Source organism: Girardinichthys multiradiatus, chromosome X (assembly GCF_021462225.1).
Source record: "Girardinichthys multiradiatus isolate DD_20200921_A chromosome X, DD_fGirMul_XY1, whole genome shotgun sequence".
NCBI lineage: Eukaryota > Metazoa > Chordata > Actinopteri > Cyprinodontiformes > Goodeidae > Girardinichthys > Girardinichthys multiradiatus.
Window position 1 is genome coordinate 25761487 of NC_061817.1, and position 18476 is coordinate 25779962.

The 18476-nt window shown below is 39.9% G+C and overlaps 3 protein-coding genes across 3 annotated transcripts; 2 read left to right on the plus strand and 1 right to left on the minus strand.

Annotated features, from left to right (window-relative positions):
• Positions 1-4111: 4111 nt before the first annotated feature.
• On the plus strand, positions 4112-5723 carry LOC124863172 (dexamethasone-induced Ras-related protein 1-like). The gene is made up of 2 exons (XM_047357440.1): positions 4112-4956; positions 5045-5723. The coding sequence occupies exons 1-2, from the start codon at positions 4416-4418 to the stop codon at positions 5563-5565; spliced, it is 1062 nt and encodes a 353-aa protein (XP_047213396.1). The 5' UTR covers positions 4112-4415; the 3' UTR covers positions 5566-5723.
• Positions 5724-8971: 3248 nt separating this feature from the next.
• Positions 8972-15770, minus strand: LOC124863454 (radical S-adenosyl methionine domain-containing protein 1, mitochondrial-like). The gene is made up of 9 exons (XM_047357827.1): positions 15488-15770; positions 15257-15390; positions 14314-14518; positions 13869-14234; positions 10189-10252; positions 9963-10110; positions 9639-9693; positions 9409-9512; positions 8972-9238 (listed from the first exon to the last, which is right to left on the minus strand). The coding sequence occupies exons 1-9, from the start codon at positions 15626-15628 to the stop codon at positions 9136-9138; spliced, it is 1320 nt and encodes a 439-aa protein (XP_047213783.1). The 5' UTR covers positions 15629-15770; the 3' UTR covers positions 8972-9135.
• Positions 15610-18396, plus strand: LOC124863455 (GTPase IMAP family member 7-like). Its single transcript, XM_047357828.1, has 2 exons — positions 15610-15725; positions 16873-18396. Exon 2 carries the CDS (start codon positions 16896-16898, stop codon positions 17895-17897), a length of 1002 nt encoding a protein of 333 aa, XP_047213784.1. The 5' UTR covers positions 15610-15725; positions 16873-16895; the 3' UTR covers positions 17898-18396.
• Positions 18397-18476: the final 80 nt, after the last annotated feature.

Consider the following 18476-nt stretch of genomic DNA (forward strand, 5'->3'; position numbering starts at 1 on the left):
AGTTTCTCATCCTGAGTGAGAAAACGATATCCTAAGTGAGGGAGAATAAACTGCGGGAGAGATGAGTGGGTTTTGCCGCTGACTGAGCAGGATATACAGGAAATACCAGCTCCACCTTGAAACAACAAAGACATTCTTTGAGACAACAGAAAAGGCCAAGGTGCACAGAGATTAGGTACAAGGAAATCAATGAAAAAGGCTCCCAGGACGAATATGGGACATTTCTAACTCAGAGCTGTCTAATTTAAGTCTCAGAGCGAGACTCTGGTTGAAATTGTCTGGTTATTTTCTTTTATGTGCCTTCCTGATCAGTTCATCTCAGCTTTGGACGCTTCCTCCCGCTCTCCTCCTTTTCTATCCTGGCACCTTCTGTCTTTATTTCTCCTCAAAACAGATGCCTGGACATTCTTTGTTTTCCAACAAAAGTGTGATGAGGTCGGAGCAGGGAGGACGTGCAGGCGAGGATTGGGAAACAGGGGGGGAGGATGAGGAGGAAGCGTAGAAAAGAACGGTTTGCAGTAATGTCATAGGAGAGGAAATATACCTTTTATAACTTGGATTTTGGTGGGAAATATTATCGATTAACGATGATGGTTTAAACATATCTGTGGACCTATATGGTGAATTATTTTTAATTTGACTTTAAATCATTTGCAGTGACAGCAAAAGTGAACATAAGTTGAGCCAACAATTAAGAATGATCAGATTCAAACTTTATATCAACTGTTGCTTATTACTGCCCTCTAGTGTTAATATCTCAAAATGTTTTCTGTGAATTTCCACGTTAAAAACAATCATCGGAGCTCTTTGATGTTGGTATTCTGGCAAATATTTCCATTCATATTATTTTCAGTGCTGGCAAAATATAAAACTACAGAGTTCAAAGGTAAGGAGATAAAAAAAACTGCAGGAAAATATGACTCATTCTTCACCAACTTAGAGACTTAGCAACAAACACAAGAACACATTGTATTCTAGATGGTCCAGAGATAAGTTATAAAAACATCTGAACATGTTTTGTACATTTTGCAAAAAATGCACACATTTGAAGAGCCTACTTTAATTAAAAGGACCTTTAGAGTAAATGCCTGAGAATTTGGAACATTATGTTGGAAATATGACCATGTATCAGTTTTTCATCATAACAAAGAAACACTGCTGCAGCCATAAGACTGCTGTTGAGCCTAATATAATAAACTGGTTATAAGATATAAAGGTTACAGAGAGATCAGTGCAAAACACGGTCCACTGACGACCAGAAGTAACCTGAGATGTCTAATAAAGAACATTAGTGAACAGACAGCATCAACCTAAACTGACATAGGGTGCATTCATTGTAGAAGCAGTAAAGATGCCATATTTACTCTTGAGAGGATGCAAAGATCCACAGCTCAGGTGGACGAATCTGGCAACCATACCAGACATCCTGTTTAAAGTTTGTAGTGGACCCAGAAAACACATGGAAGCCAGATAAGACCAAAACTGAATTGTTACATGCCAAATGTTATGTGTTTGAAAACTGCACATAACCCTGAACCCACCATCCCTTACTGACATATGGTAGTGGATGTATCATGCTGATGCAAAGCTTTTCTTTAGCAGGGTAGCTGCGGTGGTGAGAGATGATGGGAAGACGAATAGATCTAAATACAGGGCAACCCTGAAAGAACACCTGTTAAGAGACTGTGGAACTTGTGACGGGGCAGAGGTTCACCTTCCAGTAAGTCAATAACCTTATACATGTAATCAAAGCTACAATGAAATGGTTTCATAAAAAGCATATTCCTGTGATCAAATGGCCCAGTCAAACTCCAGATTTAAATCCAATTTAGCATGACAAGAAAATAGTTCAAATTGCTCTTCACAGGTTAGATCCATCCAGTCTGACTAAACTTAAGCTGTTCTGTAAAGAAAAATTAGCACAATTATCACTCTCCAGATGGGCAAAGCAAGTAGAGACATAGCATCACAAATTGTTGATTTAGAGGAGCTAATACTAATGACACTTTTCCATTTCTGTGTGATCTATTTCTATCACGGCCGGTCGGACGTCCGTCTGTGATTTACAAAAGTATTCACACCCATTAACATTTGAACATTTTGTAGCACTACAACTACAAAAATTAATATGTTTTATTTGTGTTTTATTCCACAGTTCAAGATGAAACACATAACTGAAGTAGAAACAAAATGATACATGGCTTTCTAACATTTAACAGACAGACAGACAGAATGGATAGATAGATAGATAGATAGATAGATAGATAGATAGATAGATAGATAGATAGATAGATAGATAGATAGATAGATAGATAGATAGATAGATAGATAGATAGATAGATAGATAGATAGATAGATAGATAGATAGATAGATAGATAGATAGATAGATAGATAGATAGATAGATAGATAGATAGATAGATAGATAGATAGATAGATAGATAGATAGATAGATAGATAGATTAATAGATAGATAGATAGATAGATAGATAGATAGATAGATAGATAGATAGATAGATAGATAGATAGATAGATAGATAGATAGATAGATAGATAGATAGATAGATAGATAGATAGATAGATAGATAGATAATAGATAGATAATAGATAGATAATAGATAGATAGATAGATAGATAGATAGATAGATAGATAGATAGATAGATAGATAGATAGATAGATAGATAGATAGATAGATAGATAGATAGATAGATAGATAGATAGATAGATAGATAGATAGATAGATAGATAGATAGATAGATAGATAGATAGATAGATAGATAGATAGATAGATAGATAGATAGATACACACACTCTGATTAACTTCAAATCAAAAGAAATGATTTTGTGTTTTTCCAACTCAGAATGTCCTTGATTTCTCTGAAAAGTGTATTGATGTAGAAAACTTCAGTTTTTGTAACATGTTCTGGCTTCTGCAGTAAACTGACAAAGAGCTTAGTTCGGTCCTTCAGCATTCAATGTCTCTCTATTGATAATTTTTATTTTTATTTTTTATAAGGCTGTGCTCCTCAGCAAGAAAGTTAAACTTTGCAAAGTTTTCTTAACTCTTTGTGGACATCACAGGCTGCTCATATTCTAGCCAGCCTAAAGATGTAACAAAACATCAAGGTCGTTATAAGAACTTTTCTAAATGCACGCAACAATGGGATGCATAACTGCATAACTGCTGATCAGTGTGTGAAGGTTTTCAAGTGACACACCTCTATTTTGTCAAGAAGACAAAGTGTTTTTGCAGAAAGATAATTTTCATTTCTACAGAGAGTGTGGAAAAAGAGTCTGTGGGTGGTAACCTTGCCTGGAGTCCAAACTATTTATCGACCGTTGAGTGGTTCAAATCAAGCATTATGCAAGAGGAAGAATACTTCATTTTAAAGCATCGAAAGGACACCTCAGTTTAAAAAGGGAATCCATGAGGGGTGATTTTAACATTCTTACCTTTTATTAAATGATATTTGCATGAATCAAACAATGAAAATGTGTAGGTTTTAACATTTTCATTACCAGTTCATATAAGTTTAAGTTCTCCAAACACACAACTGTAAAAGCCTTCTATAATATCATACTAATGGGGGTGCTGTAGGATACTCATTTATCCTCAGGCTCTGTGAATCACGGAGCAGAGAGTGTGCTTGAGTGCTAGTCGTGATAGTATAATATAAGGGGGCTTATACAGAGGCAGAACCCAAGAACCACAAATCTGCCACAGCAATGGTATATCAGGATGGGCTGGAACTAGTTTGAAATTCTGATGTGTCGGTCTGACACGTTTTCTGACAGTTAAATGTCATAACCATGTGGAAAACGAACTGATATGAAAAACAAAATATGCTTGTCACCAAATCATGATTGTAGGAAATTGGAGGAGAGCATTGTAATCACTGCGAGCACTCAGTGTCATGTCTGTAGGGATTTGGGGATATTACCTTGCTCTGCATTAGTCTAAAACTATCCATTTATCCACAATGCGACAGACAGGAAACATCTAAATGTATGATGCTAAAAATAGGTTTAATTGCATTTAATTATAGAACTGGATGGATTGTGATACATCTGCGAGTGTGTGTCAGAACAAATTGTTCAAATGCAAATTTTAACCTGATTGGAATAATGTTGAACGTACTCTGTGTTCTGTATGTAACATCTCTCTGTATTTCCAGACGTATCAGGACATTTTTTTTTTTTCCAAAGAGAAATGGTTTTATTTTATTGGTCATTATGGGGGTGCATCATGCGTCTATAAAAGGCATACTTTCTGAGCCAGAGCGATGACGCAGAAACTGCAGGGCAGCGGGAGTATAAAAGATGGCACTCAGATCCGTTTCGAGGCACTCATGAAGGGGGAGAGGAAACTGTTCGCTGATTAGACTCATAGCTTATCGGTGACAAGAGCCAAAGGGATGAACACAACAGAGAAGTTCTGCCTTCCCGTTGATGGCATCCTCGAAGTGTTCAACTCTTTCACCGGGCACCACCAGTCACGATTTGCGCATCCAGCTCTGCACCGCACAGCTCTCATCCCGCGATTACAGCACCCCAAAATCTCAAACATAACCAAAACCGGCATGGGCATAATCAAAACTGTCCAAGGGTGCTGGAGACGGCAGGATAAGAGGGTGGTTACCCGCAGATCCTCTAGTTCTGGGCATCGGCAGGTGTCGACCGATCGACTTCCCAAAAAGCCGGTGGACCTGACAGAATTGGGTGCTACCAAGCCCAAGAACTGTCACAGAGTAGTGGTGCTCGGAGCGACCAGAGTAGGTAAAACCAACATCGTCCGGCGGTTCTTGGGGGAAGAATATGAAGAACACTATGAGCCTACTATCGAGGACTTTTATCGCAAGATGTTCCACATAGGAGGGGAAACATACCAGGTTGACCTCCTGGATGCGGCATCTGAGAGGGACTTCCCAGCCAAACGGAGATTGTCCATTCTGACAGGTAAGAATGTTTTATAAAGTCAATTTACCGAGAAAAAAAATGTTGATTTCCTTAAACTGAATAATGATCAATCTGTTTGTCTTTGCAGGTGATATTTTTCTCCTTGTCTTCAGTTTGGATGACAGAGACTCTTTGAATGAAGTCCGTGACTTGTTTAACGAAATTAAAGCCGCGAAGGCAAAGTTGCTAAAGCCCAACCATCCAGCAAGAGTGCCAGCCGTGGTGTGCGCCAATAAAGCGGACCTGGACGCACAGAGAGTCGTTAGCAATTCAGAGGTTGTGGACATCCTCGGCAAAGACGCGCATTTCTTCGAAACTTCCGCTAAAACAGGCGCGGGACTGGAGGCTGTCTTCATGGCTCTTGCCGCACTCGGTGGGCTGCCCGACGAGACCAGCCCGTCCCAACATCAGATCATCCCAATCTCTACCTACCAGTCGCTGTGCATCGGCAAGAGGGGCCTGAGGAGGAGAAGGCGCTCCCGGGGACTCGGGGCACCCTGCGCCGCCGTGGACCCTCTTGCGCGTCGCCCGAGCTTCACCAGCGACCTGCGGCTGGTGCTTGGATCAAGCACCACAAACAAGAAACCCGAGAAGTGTCAAATTCAATGAATTGTGAAACTTCTCGACAAAACAAAATTGTAGTAGTATACTGCAATGTCATACATGTAAGGAGTTATACTCTGTAGCACCTGGCCGGACCAGTGCGTTAGGGTTAGTTTTTTTGTATTCTGTAACTGCATCCTTTAATAAAGGTTTGTTTAAAATGTCATGCGTGATTTTTTTTCCTTCTTATGATGAAAGATTTACACAAGTACCTGATGGTTGTCAAGTGATGATGTAAAAGCTAGAGTGTGGGAGGGCGATCATCTGATAGAAAGGATGACTCAAAACGTCTCCAGGAGTCTCCCACTGTACTCGAGAGATTATTCGTATTTCGGAGCGCCCACGACACGCAGGGTTGCCAACGAGCAACAATGTGTCAGAGGCAATGCTGCTTAATCAGCTCCGGTAGTTTACACACATCTGAATCACGTTATATATATTTTTAAACAAACCCTAAAGGCAGACTATTTTAAGGAGGGGGAGGGGCGAATGGTAAGATGCTACGATGAGATCAGCACCATGGAGAGAGCCCACCTTAGAAGCTGGAGGACAAACAACTTGCAGTCACTCCTTACACCGTGGGCCAGTCAAATCTTAAGACTTTAATCAGTTTTGCTTTCAAAAAGTCAAATACAAATCAATTTCGTAAAGCAGAGTTTAAAAAAATGTGTAAAACATTTCTGGAAAAAAAAAAAGGTTTAAAAAACATATAAATCAGCTTTATAAATGCCAGCAGTAAAATCAAACATTATATAGAGTTGCAGATAGCGTGTGTTGCAAAAGCTTTTATACTCTTTTGACTATTTTCACATATTGTCACGGATCTGCCAATGAGTTATATGCATGTCAAGAGATTTGTTTTTCAGATTTTTACACAAATCAGTGCATAATGTTCAAGTGGAAGGAAAATGGTACACACATTTTTTTTCTTAATAAAAATCTTCTTTCTGACATGCATTTGCATCACAGCTGTGTATCTTCTGGAGTAAGTCTCTAAAGCGCCTTTGTAGATTCTATAGATTTAAACTTTAGTCCACTTTCCTTTGCAAAATAGCTCATGTTCAGTAACCTGACAGAATAATAAACAAACTTTCTGAGTCTGTGTTTGCTTAATTAATTAAACAGATACAGGTCAAACAAAAAGTAAAATGTTCTATCTCCACATAGACTAACTGCAGGAGCAATGACGAGCTAGCTGGACAACAGCTAAAAACAACAACATCAATGGAAGATCTGATGGTTCAACCCATCCAGAGGTAGCAAAAACTGACAAGCTTATAAATACTGTGGGGTGATTAGTGAACCACTGCAGAATGCCCATGAACTGAGCTGTGGGAAAATGACAAATGACCACAGAATGAACCCACATGTTTTCTGTGTTCTCCATCTGGCTTATGATAAACTTTAAATGTGACTTCTTATGATTTTCTTCCTGCTACTCATCCATAAAGGCCAGATTTGAGGAGTACAAGACTTGTACTTGCTGGTCTCTGCAGATTTCTGCAGCTCTTTCGGAGTTGCCATGGCTCTCTCGACTGCTTCTCAGATTAATGCTGTCCTAACCCAGCCTCTCGGTTTACTCCAGGCACAGCAGTTAACAAAAAAGTCAAATTGAAAGTATTGTCTTCATCGGGTTCACTAATAAAGCAGCAAGTATTATAAAAAGCTTCTAAATTCAATAAATTATCCTTCTCGACTTTAAGAAAAAACCCACATAAAGGGTTACAAAAGATGATTTAATATTAAAAGAAAAAAAAAAAAAAACAGCAAACTGAAGGAAAATATTTCAGTACTTCTGCAAAACAGCAGTTGTATCCAATCTGAAGAGCTGTTTTCTAAACAAATCAATAGTTTATTCATTTACACACTGTCATGTATAGACAATTTAACAATTCTGATGTATGTCAAAATATAAGTCCTTCTCAAAATATTAGCATATTGTGATAAAGTTAATTATTTTCCATAATGTCATGATGAAAATTTAACATTCATATTTTTTAGATTCATTGCACACTAACTGAAATATTTCAGATCTTTTATTGTCTTAATACGGATGATTTTGGCATACAGCTCATGAAAACCCAAAATTCCTATCTCACAAAATTAGCATATTTCATCCGACCAATAAAAGAAAAGTGTTTTTAATACAAAAAACGTCAACCTTCAAATAATAATGTACAGTTATGCACTCAATACTTGGTCGGGAATCCTTTGGCAGAAATGACTGCTTCAATGCTGCGTGGCATGGAGGCAATCAGCCTGTGGCACTGCTGAGGTCTTATGGAGGCCCAGGATGCTTCGATAGCGGCCTTTAGCTCATCCAGAGTGTTGGGTCTTGAGTCTCTCAACGTTCTCTTCACAATATCCCACAGATTCTCTATGGGGTTCAGGTCAGGAGAGTTGGCAGGCCAATTGAGCCCAGTGATACCATGGTCAGTAAACCATTTACCAGTGGTTTTGGCACTGTGAGCAGGTGCCAGGTCGTGCTGAAAAATGAAATCTTCATCTCCATAAAGCTTTTCAGCAGATGGAAGCATGAAGTGCTCCAAAATCTCCTGATAGCTAGCTGCATTGACCCTGCCCTTGATAAAACACAGTGGACCAACACCAGCAGCTGACACGGCACCCCAGACCATCACTGACTGTGGGTACTTGACACTGGACTTCTGGCATTTTGGCATTTCCTTCTCCCCAGTCTTCCTCCAGACTCTGGCACCTTGATTTCCGAATGACATGCAGAATTTGCTTTCATCCGAAAAAAGTACTTTGGACCACTGCGCAACAGTCCAGTGCTGCTTCTCTGTAGCCCAGGTCAGGCGCTTCTGCCGCTGTTTCTGGTTCAAAAGTGGCTTGACCTGGGGAATGCGGCACCTGTAGCCCATTTCCTGCACACGCCTGTGCACGGTGGCTCTGGATGTTTCTAGTCCAGACTCAGTCCACTGCTTCCGCAGGTCCCCCAAGGTCTGGAATCGGCCCTTCTCCACAATCTTCCTCAGGGTCCGGTCACCTCTTCTCGTTGTGCAGCGTTTTCTGCCACACTTTTTCCTTCCCACAGTCTTCCCACTGAGGTGCCTTGATACAGCACTCTGGGAACAGCCTATTCGTTCAGAAATGTCTTTCTGTGTCTTACCCTCTTGCTTGAGGGTGTCAATAGTGGCCTTCTGGACAGCAGTCAGGTCGGCAGTCTTACCTATGATTGGGGTTTTGAGTGATGAACCAGGCTGGGAGTTTTAAAGGCCTCAGGAATCTTTTGCAGGTGTTTAGAGTTAACTCGTTGATTCAGATGATTAGGTTCATAGCTCGTTTAGAGACCCTTTTAATGATATGCTAATTTTGTGAGATAGGAATTTTTGGGTTTTCATGAGCTGTATGCCAAAATCATCCGTATTAAGACAATAAAAGACCTGAAATATTTCAGTTAGTGTGCAATGAATCTAAAATATATGAATGTTAAATTTTCATCATGACATTATGGAAAATAATGAACTTTATCACAATATGCTAATATTTTGAGAAGGACCTGTACTTGCCCTTTTTACATAGCTATGTGTAAGGGTAAGAGATCTTCATTGTAGGTTAGCTGGCAGCTTTAGGAAAACTCTGCTTGTCCAGTTCCAACAGCAAAATGGGAAGTATGCTGTCCAGTACGGCCAGACCATCCCAGGAACATCTCAAACCCCTGAATATGAAAGAATAATAAATAAAAAACTGTCAGAGTCTGTGTTTGCTTAATTAATTAAGCTGACACATGTCAAACAAGAGTAAAATATCTTTCTAGTTTCATATAGACTGTAACTGCATGTATTGGCAAATCAACACAACAGCAGAAAAGCAAAGACAACAAATCACCTGTCATCAAGAATCAACTGTCCGTTCTGCAGCAGCTCTTGGACAACAGGAGATGCACCAAAGATCTCATGAAGGCCTAATTCAGGGTTAAACAGCTCCCAGTGCTTTAAAAAGGCAGAACGTTGTGACAAACATATTCAGAGTTTACAGAAACGACTGACTGCTCGACATTCTCCCCAGTGACAGAGGCATTCACACAGAAAGTAAAAGATCTATTGTGTGCGCTTCACCTTGTGATTAATGCCCTTGGTCATTCTCATTCCCATCACCAACACCTCCTCCAATCTGAAAAACAAAAATCATTCAGAAGTAACAAGGACACGTCTCAATATAGCTTTAGCTCACGTGGGCAGAATGTTCCAGAGAACAAGCACATGCATGCACAGAGACCTTGAAACCCTGCCGTTCACATTTTCTGTGGTATGATTGAGGTTTCAGTGTCACATTTCATGTGGCCAGAGAATTTCGGGAAACTGCAATGTGTCGTCTTGTGTGATTATCAGAAATAATCATGACAAGACACAACACTACTGCCTGTAAGTGTAACAACTCACAGTTCAAGATGGCCCAGCTGGATCCGCCTCCGTGTCCCATGTCCCCTCTGCTGGACTTCGCGGATCCACACGTCAGGCTCCAGAGTCTGAGTCCGAGCTTCCCGGGTAGCGCCTCCCTCCCCCAGGGGAACAAACCGACCGTGTGCTCCTGTTCCAAAGCACAAATCAAAAATGGTTTCGAAGTACAACCCACTCCCACCAGTGGATCTAATTTTATAGAAATTACCAGGGCCAACTCCGATGTATTGTTTTCCCTTCCAGTAACTCAGGTTGTGACGACTCTGTGAATTCTGTGCAATACAAAGACAAGTGCTAGGGTTGTTGCTGTTAGCAATGACAGAACAAATTTTATCTCATTAAAAAGTAGTACATAATTATAGATCTAGGGCTGCAAATAATGATTTGATAATGGATTATTCTGTTGATTATTTTTTGATTAATCGATTAATAATCGGATTGCAAAAGGTGCTTAATAGGAGATTTGCAGAATTTTAATCAGGTGAAGCTAAACCTATGCCACTTGAGAAGTTCTGGATAGATCACATTTACTGAAGGTTTTTCATCTTAAATGCAAGAGGTATGTGTTTTTTACACAATTTTGGACTAATTACTTCTGTAAGTGGTTTGTTCTTTGAGCTAAAATGCCATTTTTTAGAGTCTGTATACTCCAGTTAACAATTATTCGATTACTAAATTAGTTGACGATTTAAATAATCGATTAATCACGATTAATCTGATTAATTGTTTCAGCCTTATATATATCCTTAATGAGTGAAACTACAGCCTGATGCTCCCATAACCTGTGGTATAATTCTTATCCATAGAATAAAAAATTCTCTGGAGATGGCTTGTGTGTAACTGTTTACTTAATAAATCCAGCATGCATGAAGAAGGTAAAATGACTTATTCATGGTTTTATGAAAGACAGAGGTGGGACGGTCAAAAGACTGTCTGACTCCACTCTCCTTCTTGTCAGTCTGGAAATTTCGCTCCACTCCCTGTATGCCCACCCACATCATCCGGTAAAAACTAAACATGTTTAACTGATCACTTAATTAAAGAGTTTACATATGGAACAAAAAACTATTTACATTTCGTCTAAATCAGCGTTGCATCTTTGCAATTTGGGCATTCTTATTTAACTGAGCATTAGATATTTCAAAACAATAAAAATTAGCAGAAAATGTAAATCAGCAAACGCTTCATTTACAGCCTTTATAACAATTAGTTTAGGCTCCTACAAAAGTGTTGGTTTTAAACCAAATAACATCTTCAATTGTCAAACTCGCTGATTTTCACCCATTTTAAGGTTGGTATTTGCTAATGCTAAATACTATGCAGATGATGCTCAAGTTTACTAATCAATGCAGATGAACAGTTTTAAAACATGTCAGATTTTCTTTTTATAAATTCAGTACACAACTGAATGCCTTAGGATGACACTATCCTGCAGTGGACAGTTTTCAGAGATTGTTTTTTGGTTTCTTCCCCTGTTTGTACCTCCAACATTAATGCAACAAACTTCTAAACTTTAGAACATTTAAAGTTTGTTTGAAAAATGCTTGAAGGCCTGCTATTAAAGCAAACAGGGGCTTATTTGGCACCCTAATACAGGCCGATTGTCTACATGCCACATTGTCCTAATGGTGTAATTCATGAAAAGGAGCCCCAGCCAAGTACAGTGCATAGACATACTTCTCAGCAGGCTGACATTTCAGTATTTAAAATCCTTTTTATTGCTGCACTGTAGCATTCTAGTTTTCTAATACCCTTAATTTGGAGTCAAATAAACACTTCTAGTGTGACAAATCTGAATGAGATTAGCTTTTTGAATTAATTAACTAATTTTATCCAGAAAAATAGACAAGGACTACATATACAGGTCCTTCTCAAAATATTAGCATATTGTGATAAAGTTCATTATTTTCCATAATGTCATGATGAAAATTTAACATTCATATATTTTCGATTCATTGCACACTAACTGAAATATTTCAGGTCTTTTATTGTCTTAATACGGATGATTTTGGCATACAGCTCATGAAAACCCAACATTCCTATCTCACATAATTAGCATATTTCATCCGACCAATAAAAGAAAAGTGTTTTTAATACAAAAAACGTCAACCTTCAAATAATCATGTACAGTTATGCACTCAATACTTGGTTGGGAATCTTTTGGCAGAAATGACTGCTTCAATGCGGCGTGGCATGGAGGCAATCAGCCTGTGGCACTGCTGAGGTCTTATGGAGGCCCAGGATGCTTCGATAGCGGCCTTTAGCTCATCCAGAGTGTTGGGTCTTGAGTCTCTCAACGTTCTCTTCACAATATCTCACAGATTCTCTATGGGGTTCAGGTCAGGAGAGTTGGCAGGCCAATTGAGCACGGTGATACCATGGTCAGTAAACCATTTACCAGTGGTTTTGGCACTGTGAGCAGGTGCCAGGTTGTGCTGAAAAATGAAATCTTCATCTCCATAAAGCTTTTCAGCAGATGGAAGCATGAAGTGCTCCAAAATCTCCTGATAGCTAGCTGCATTGACCCTGCCCTTGATAAAACACAGTGGACCAACACCAGCAGCTGACACGGCACCCCAGACCATCACTGACTGTGGGTACTTGACACTGGACTTCTGGCATTTTGGCATTTCCTTCTCCCCAGTCTTCCTCCAGACTCTGGCACCTTGATTTCCGAATGACATGCAGAATTTGCTTTCATCCGAAAAAAGTACTTTGGACCACTGAGCAACAGTCTAGTGCTGCTTCTCTGTAGCCCAGGTCAGGCGCTTCTGCCGCTGTTTCTGGTTCAAAAGTGGCTTGACCTGGGGAATGCGGCACCTGTAGCCCATTTCCTGCACACGCCTGTGCACGGTGGCTCTGGATGTTTCTACTCCAGACTCAGTCCACTGCTTCCGCAGGTCCCCCAAGGTCTGGATTCGGCCCTTCTCCACAATCTTCCTCAGGGTCCGGTCACCTCTTCTCGTTGTGCAGCGTTTTCTGCCACACTTTTTCCTTCCCACAGACTTCCCACTGAGATGCCTTGATACAGCACTCTGGGAACAGTCTATTCGTTCAGAAATTTCTTTCTGTGTCTTACCCTCTTGCTTGAGGGTGTCAATAGTGGCCTTCTGGACAGCAGTCAGGTCGGCAGTCTTACCCATGATTGGGGTTTTGAGTGATGAACCAGGCTGGGAGTTTTAAAGGCCTCAGGAATCTTTTGCAGGTGTTTAGAGTTAACTCGTTGATTCAGATGATTAGGTTCATAGCTCGTTTAGAGACCCTTTTAATGATATGCTAATTTTGTGAGATAGGAATTTTGGGTTTTCATGAGCTGTATGCCAAAATCATCCGTATTAAGACAATAAAAGACCTGAAATATTTCAGTTAGTGTGCAATGAATCTAAAATATATGAATGTTAAATTTTCATCATGACATTATGGAAAATAATTAACTTTATCACAATATGCTAATATTTTGAGAATGACCTGTAAAACTGATCTACAAAAACTGAAAGAAAAAGAACAAAAGCAATTCTAAATACAGTCTTGTCCTGAAAGTCCTAAAATACATAAGTGGACATTTTTAATAACATCCGTCTATCTGGAACCATGCAATCAGTAAATAAGGTCCAACAGTTTTAAAAAGGGAGGATGATTCATGTTCTTGTGGACACAAACTGCAGTGATATGATGGTGAAAAAAGAAGATGAATCTGCTTCCATACATATATATATATTAAGAGTATATTTAAATAAACATTAAAAGTAAAAAATAAGTAGAGTTTTATTACATGATATGCTGCCATTGGTCTGTCTTTAAGTATATCTAAGCTTTAAATTGTTTCAAAATTATTGAATTATGTTGTGTGACCTGTTTTAATTTTGGAGCTTTCTGTGACAGACTTACATTTTTTGCAAAGTTAGACACCTCATACTGCTGAAAGCCATGCTGCTGGAGAGTCTTTCTGGCACACCGGTACATCTCCGCTGTCATTTCCTCTGTAGGCATGGTTACTTGTCCACAATGAACCTGTTTAAACAGCTGAGTGCCTCTCTCAAGGGTCAGCTGGTACAAAGACACGTGGTCATCACAGACCCTCAGCATCTCAGACAACTCGTTGCTCCATGATTCAATCGTCTGTTCGGGCCGTCCGAACATGATATCCACCGACACCCCACCTGGACACAGCCTCCTGGCCTCCTCGAGAGTCTGCAGAGCCTCCAGGGAGCTGTGGTCTCTTCCCAAACTTTTTAAGTGCTCGTCCTGCAGAGACTGAGGGAATGACAGCATAATCTATAACCAGTAACTGCACAAAATTTTCTGTCACTTAAAATCCAACTGTTATATTTACCTGGACGCCAATGGAGAAACGGTTTACCCCAGCAAAGTGGAAGTCTTTTAGCTTCGACATTCCCACAGGGGTAGGGTTGACCTCCAGTGTGACTTCAGCCTCATCTGAGAGATACACTTGATTGGAAACTGTTTCAAGGATCTTAGCGATGGTTGACGGGTGAGCCAGGCTTGGAGTGCCACCACCAAAAAATACAGATGTGATGCTGCAAGTCAAAACCAAAGAATTATAAAGGCCTTGAAAGGGCTTTACAGGGTTCCTTTGAAACCAGGTTGTCCGCATAATGTGTAATCTCTCTCACTGTATCTACAGCTGTTCTATGAAGGAATCAGAAGACATGTGTATAAACAGGGTCATGAAGACAAAAAGATGCACAAACAGGAATAATGTTGTTGTGAAGTTTAAAGTTGTGTTAGGTTAAAAAACAATATCCCAGGCTCTGAACATCACAGAGAGCACTCTTCAATCCAGAAACTACATTTGTAAAGAGTATGAAACAACTGCCAACCTACTAACACATGGCCATCCACATAAACTGACAGGCAGGACAAGAGCGCTAATCAGAGGAGCAGCTAAAAAAAAAAAAACTCTGGAGGAGCTGCAGAGATCCACAGCTCAAGTAGGGGGAATCTGTTGGAAGGACAAGCATTACTTGTGCATCCCACAAGCCTGGTCTTTATGGAAGAGTGGCAAAAAGAAAGCCAATCTTGAAATAACTCATAAAATATCTGTAGTTTGCCACAAGCCCTAGTCCGCTACTAGGGCTTGTGGCAAACTACAGATATTTTACACAGCAAACATGTAGAACAGGGGTCGGATCAGGATTCTTTGGCCAACATGCATGCACCTGACACCCACAGTGAAACATGGTGGTGGCTTATGCTGTGTGGATGCATTGTTTGTAAGCTGCAGCCTTAAACGCGAGAAAGGCTCGAAAACATACCAGGATACTTGACTGAGCTGCAGCAACGTCTCAGTTTCCCTCTGAAGACACTTTGCCATGATGTCTTCGTTGTCCTCTTTGGGAATGTATTTGTTAAAATTGCAGTAGGTGCATCGCCTGAGACAATAAGGCCACTGGGAAGGGGAGGGCAGAAGGCATACATTAATACTTGCATTAAAATGAGAACACTTTAAAATAGGTCATAAGGCTGAAGCAAAAGAGGTAGCTTACGTGCAGATATAGAGACGCCTGTTCAATGAGATGAGGAAAAGTTGGGCTCTCAGCCACATTTTCGGTCACTTTCACGTCAGAAAAGCGACGCAGACCCGGTGAGAAGCCGCGACTGACCTCACGGAAAATGTATTTTAACATCTTGCTGACAGATCTAAGTGTCTGATCACACCATCCAACAGCACGCCATTACAACCTTGGTTGTTATGACAACTATGTCACACATAACTTAAAAAAAGTAAGTCGGTTCATTGTTTTAGAGGCTGCGACGTCTGTTCTAACAGGAAATACGTCAGATGATTTCCCTTAGGTGTGCTCTGTAATATTATCACACGGGGGCGCTGTTTTACCATTACAAGATTTCTTTATGTGTTCAAATAACCATCCGTGCTGTGCCTGATGTTTATCCTGACTGTGCGATTACGTAACCGTTGTGATAGCAATTCTTTAAAATGTTTGTAATTTAGGATGTAATTATCAAACATCATGTATCAAAGTAATCATTTCCTTCAAATAAGAAAACATTGTTTTGGGTATCTGTTAACCTATATCAAACATGTCAGGCATTGATTGCAAAAGACTGTATCTTTAAATGAGACAAACTGAATTACGTTTCATTGCTTTTTCAGGTCATGTTGTTAAATATTAAAATGTTCTGTTGCAGAGATGATCAATTCAAAATCAGTGTTTCTTTGGAAGGCATCAGTGTTATAACTGTGTAGATACCTTTAAAACCAGGCCATCTGTTTTATTACAGAACAAAAAAATAAAAAATAAAAAAAAAATTGGGAGGGAATCAGCCTTTTAGACAGAAATGCAATTATTTTTTTATATTTCTGTAAGTAAACAGGAAAACAGACTACATTGCCAACAGTGGAAATACTCATAAAACTCTGTACCATGTGATCCCCATCACATTATACAAAACAGAGAAATGCATTCGATTGTTAAACAAAGATTTTTAGTAGGCACGTCAATAAATGTGGATCAGTTCACTGTTGGTTTCTGACCCTAGGGGTATTTTCCAACCAATATCAACTCTGATACCCAACAAATACAGACCAAAACAGACAAGAGAAAAGGACACAGATACATTTTCATTGCACACCAGATACACTTTGAACATGTTCATCTAAACCACATTAGGAGTATGAATCCAAGTCAAATGGATAAAAGAAAGAAAGGTAAGATTTCACACTTAATACAGGAATGCAGATTAAATTAGGGGAACTGGTTAATGCTTTTAGGTTTAATATTAGCAAAACGATGGAACTTAATCCACATTTTAAATTTGTTTTACTTAAAATGCATAAAATTAAATGCTGAAAACTCAATTTAAAACATTAGCTTAAGGTAAACTAAATCTCAGACTCATTTCCTAACAGGTTCTGCAAAGGAGCTGAGGCTTATGGTTGTCGGGAGCAGCGGACCCTCTCAGTTCCAACTAACCAATGCTATACTGGGGAAGGAGGTCTTTTCAACGGATGTTACCAGTATTTCTGCAAGTGTGAAGAACAAGGGAGAGCTGTCTGGGCGACCAGTGGGAGTGGTCAACGGACCAAACATGTATGACAAGGATATAACTCATGTAAAAAGGAGGATGGAGCTCAGGAGGTCTAAGTGCTTATGTATACCTGGTCCTCATGCCTTCCTTATTGCCTTTGACATTGAGAAAATCTCTCCAAATGACATGAAAACTCCCTGGCTGTTAAAAAAACGCTTTGGAGCAAACTGTCTAAAACACTGCATGGTCCTCTTTGCCTATGAAGGAAATCTGGATGGAGCTTCTCTGGAAAACAGAGTGAAGAAGACGGAATGGTACCTGAGAGAACTGATTGAGAAGTATGGTGGGCGCTTTCATGTTTTCAAGAAGGACTGGAGAGATCGAAGCCAAGACAAGGAGCTACTGCGGAAGATCGAGTTAACGGTGGCTTCGTTGGGAGGGGGACATTTCTCCTGCAGAACTTTCCAAATGGCAGAAGACAGTGTGAGGAAGGAGGAGAAGAGGCTCAGAAAACAGAGGGCAGTTGTGATAGAGCGGACATGGAATGAGATGGAGCAGCAGTACATGTCAGAGGAGCTGTGTTTCCAAAAGGATGTCTACATTGCCAATGTTCGCGCAGAGATTCAGGCTAAGGCAGAACTTGATAACGGATGGCTCAGAACATCCCTGGCCAGGGGACTGGGTATTGGCTTAGTTGTGGGGGCAGTGATTGGTGCAATCTTTGGATCTATTGAGGGAGTGGGAGGAATGGTTCTTTTTGGTTTTATAGGTGGGGCAGTTGGTGGATCTGCTGGGGGAACTGCTCAGGTGGCAATCAAGCATATGGAAAATAGAGTTACCCCGCCAGCCAGACTTAACTTCAATTCCATCTTCATTAACCGCTTCTTTGCAGTTCCTCGTACATGAGATTACTTAATTTTTCAGTATAAAAAGAAATGTTACTTATTTGTGTGCAAGTGGAAACAACTCGAGTCATCTCTCGCTCTTTATTTTATGTTTTTATTGAGACTCCTTCCAGTGTATTAAAGTCATTTTAAAATGATCTTTTCAGCTGTTCCAAATGTCTTTGAAAGGTTTGTCTTATGACATTGACTGATGTTCGCTTACTTTTTCTTTAATACTTGACAGTTTTCACAGGTTTGACAGGCAACTAAACTCGGACCCATGAATCATCCCACTTCAGAGGGATTTCTAAACCCAAGAGATAAACCAGCGTTATTGTGGTAACACATAATTTACAACATAGCAAAGAAACATTTTTAAATTGCATCTTCAGACCTCTTTATGAGTCTGACATAACACAGGAAGCAATTTAGTCTATCTACTGGAATGTAGATGACCTTTGTTTATCTTAACACAATTCACAAAGAATAGGATGATTCATAAGAACATTTAAATGTTTTGGGGGCACGCTTGCAAATGTATGCTTTAGTCAAATAAGTCTATGATTAATCTTTTCTGCTGCAAACCTTTTAGGTTGGTTTG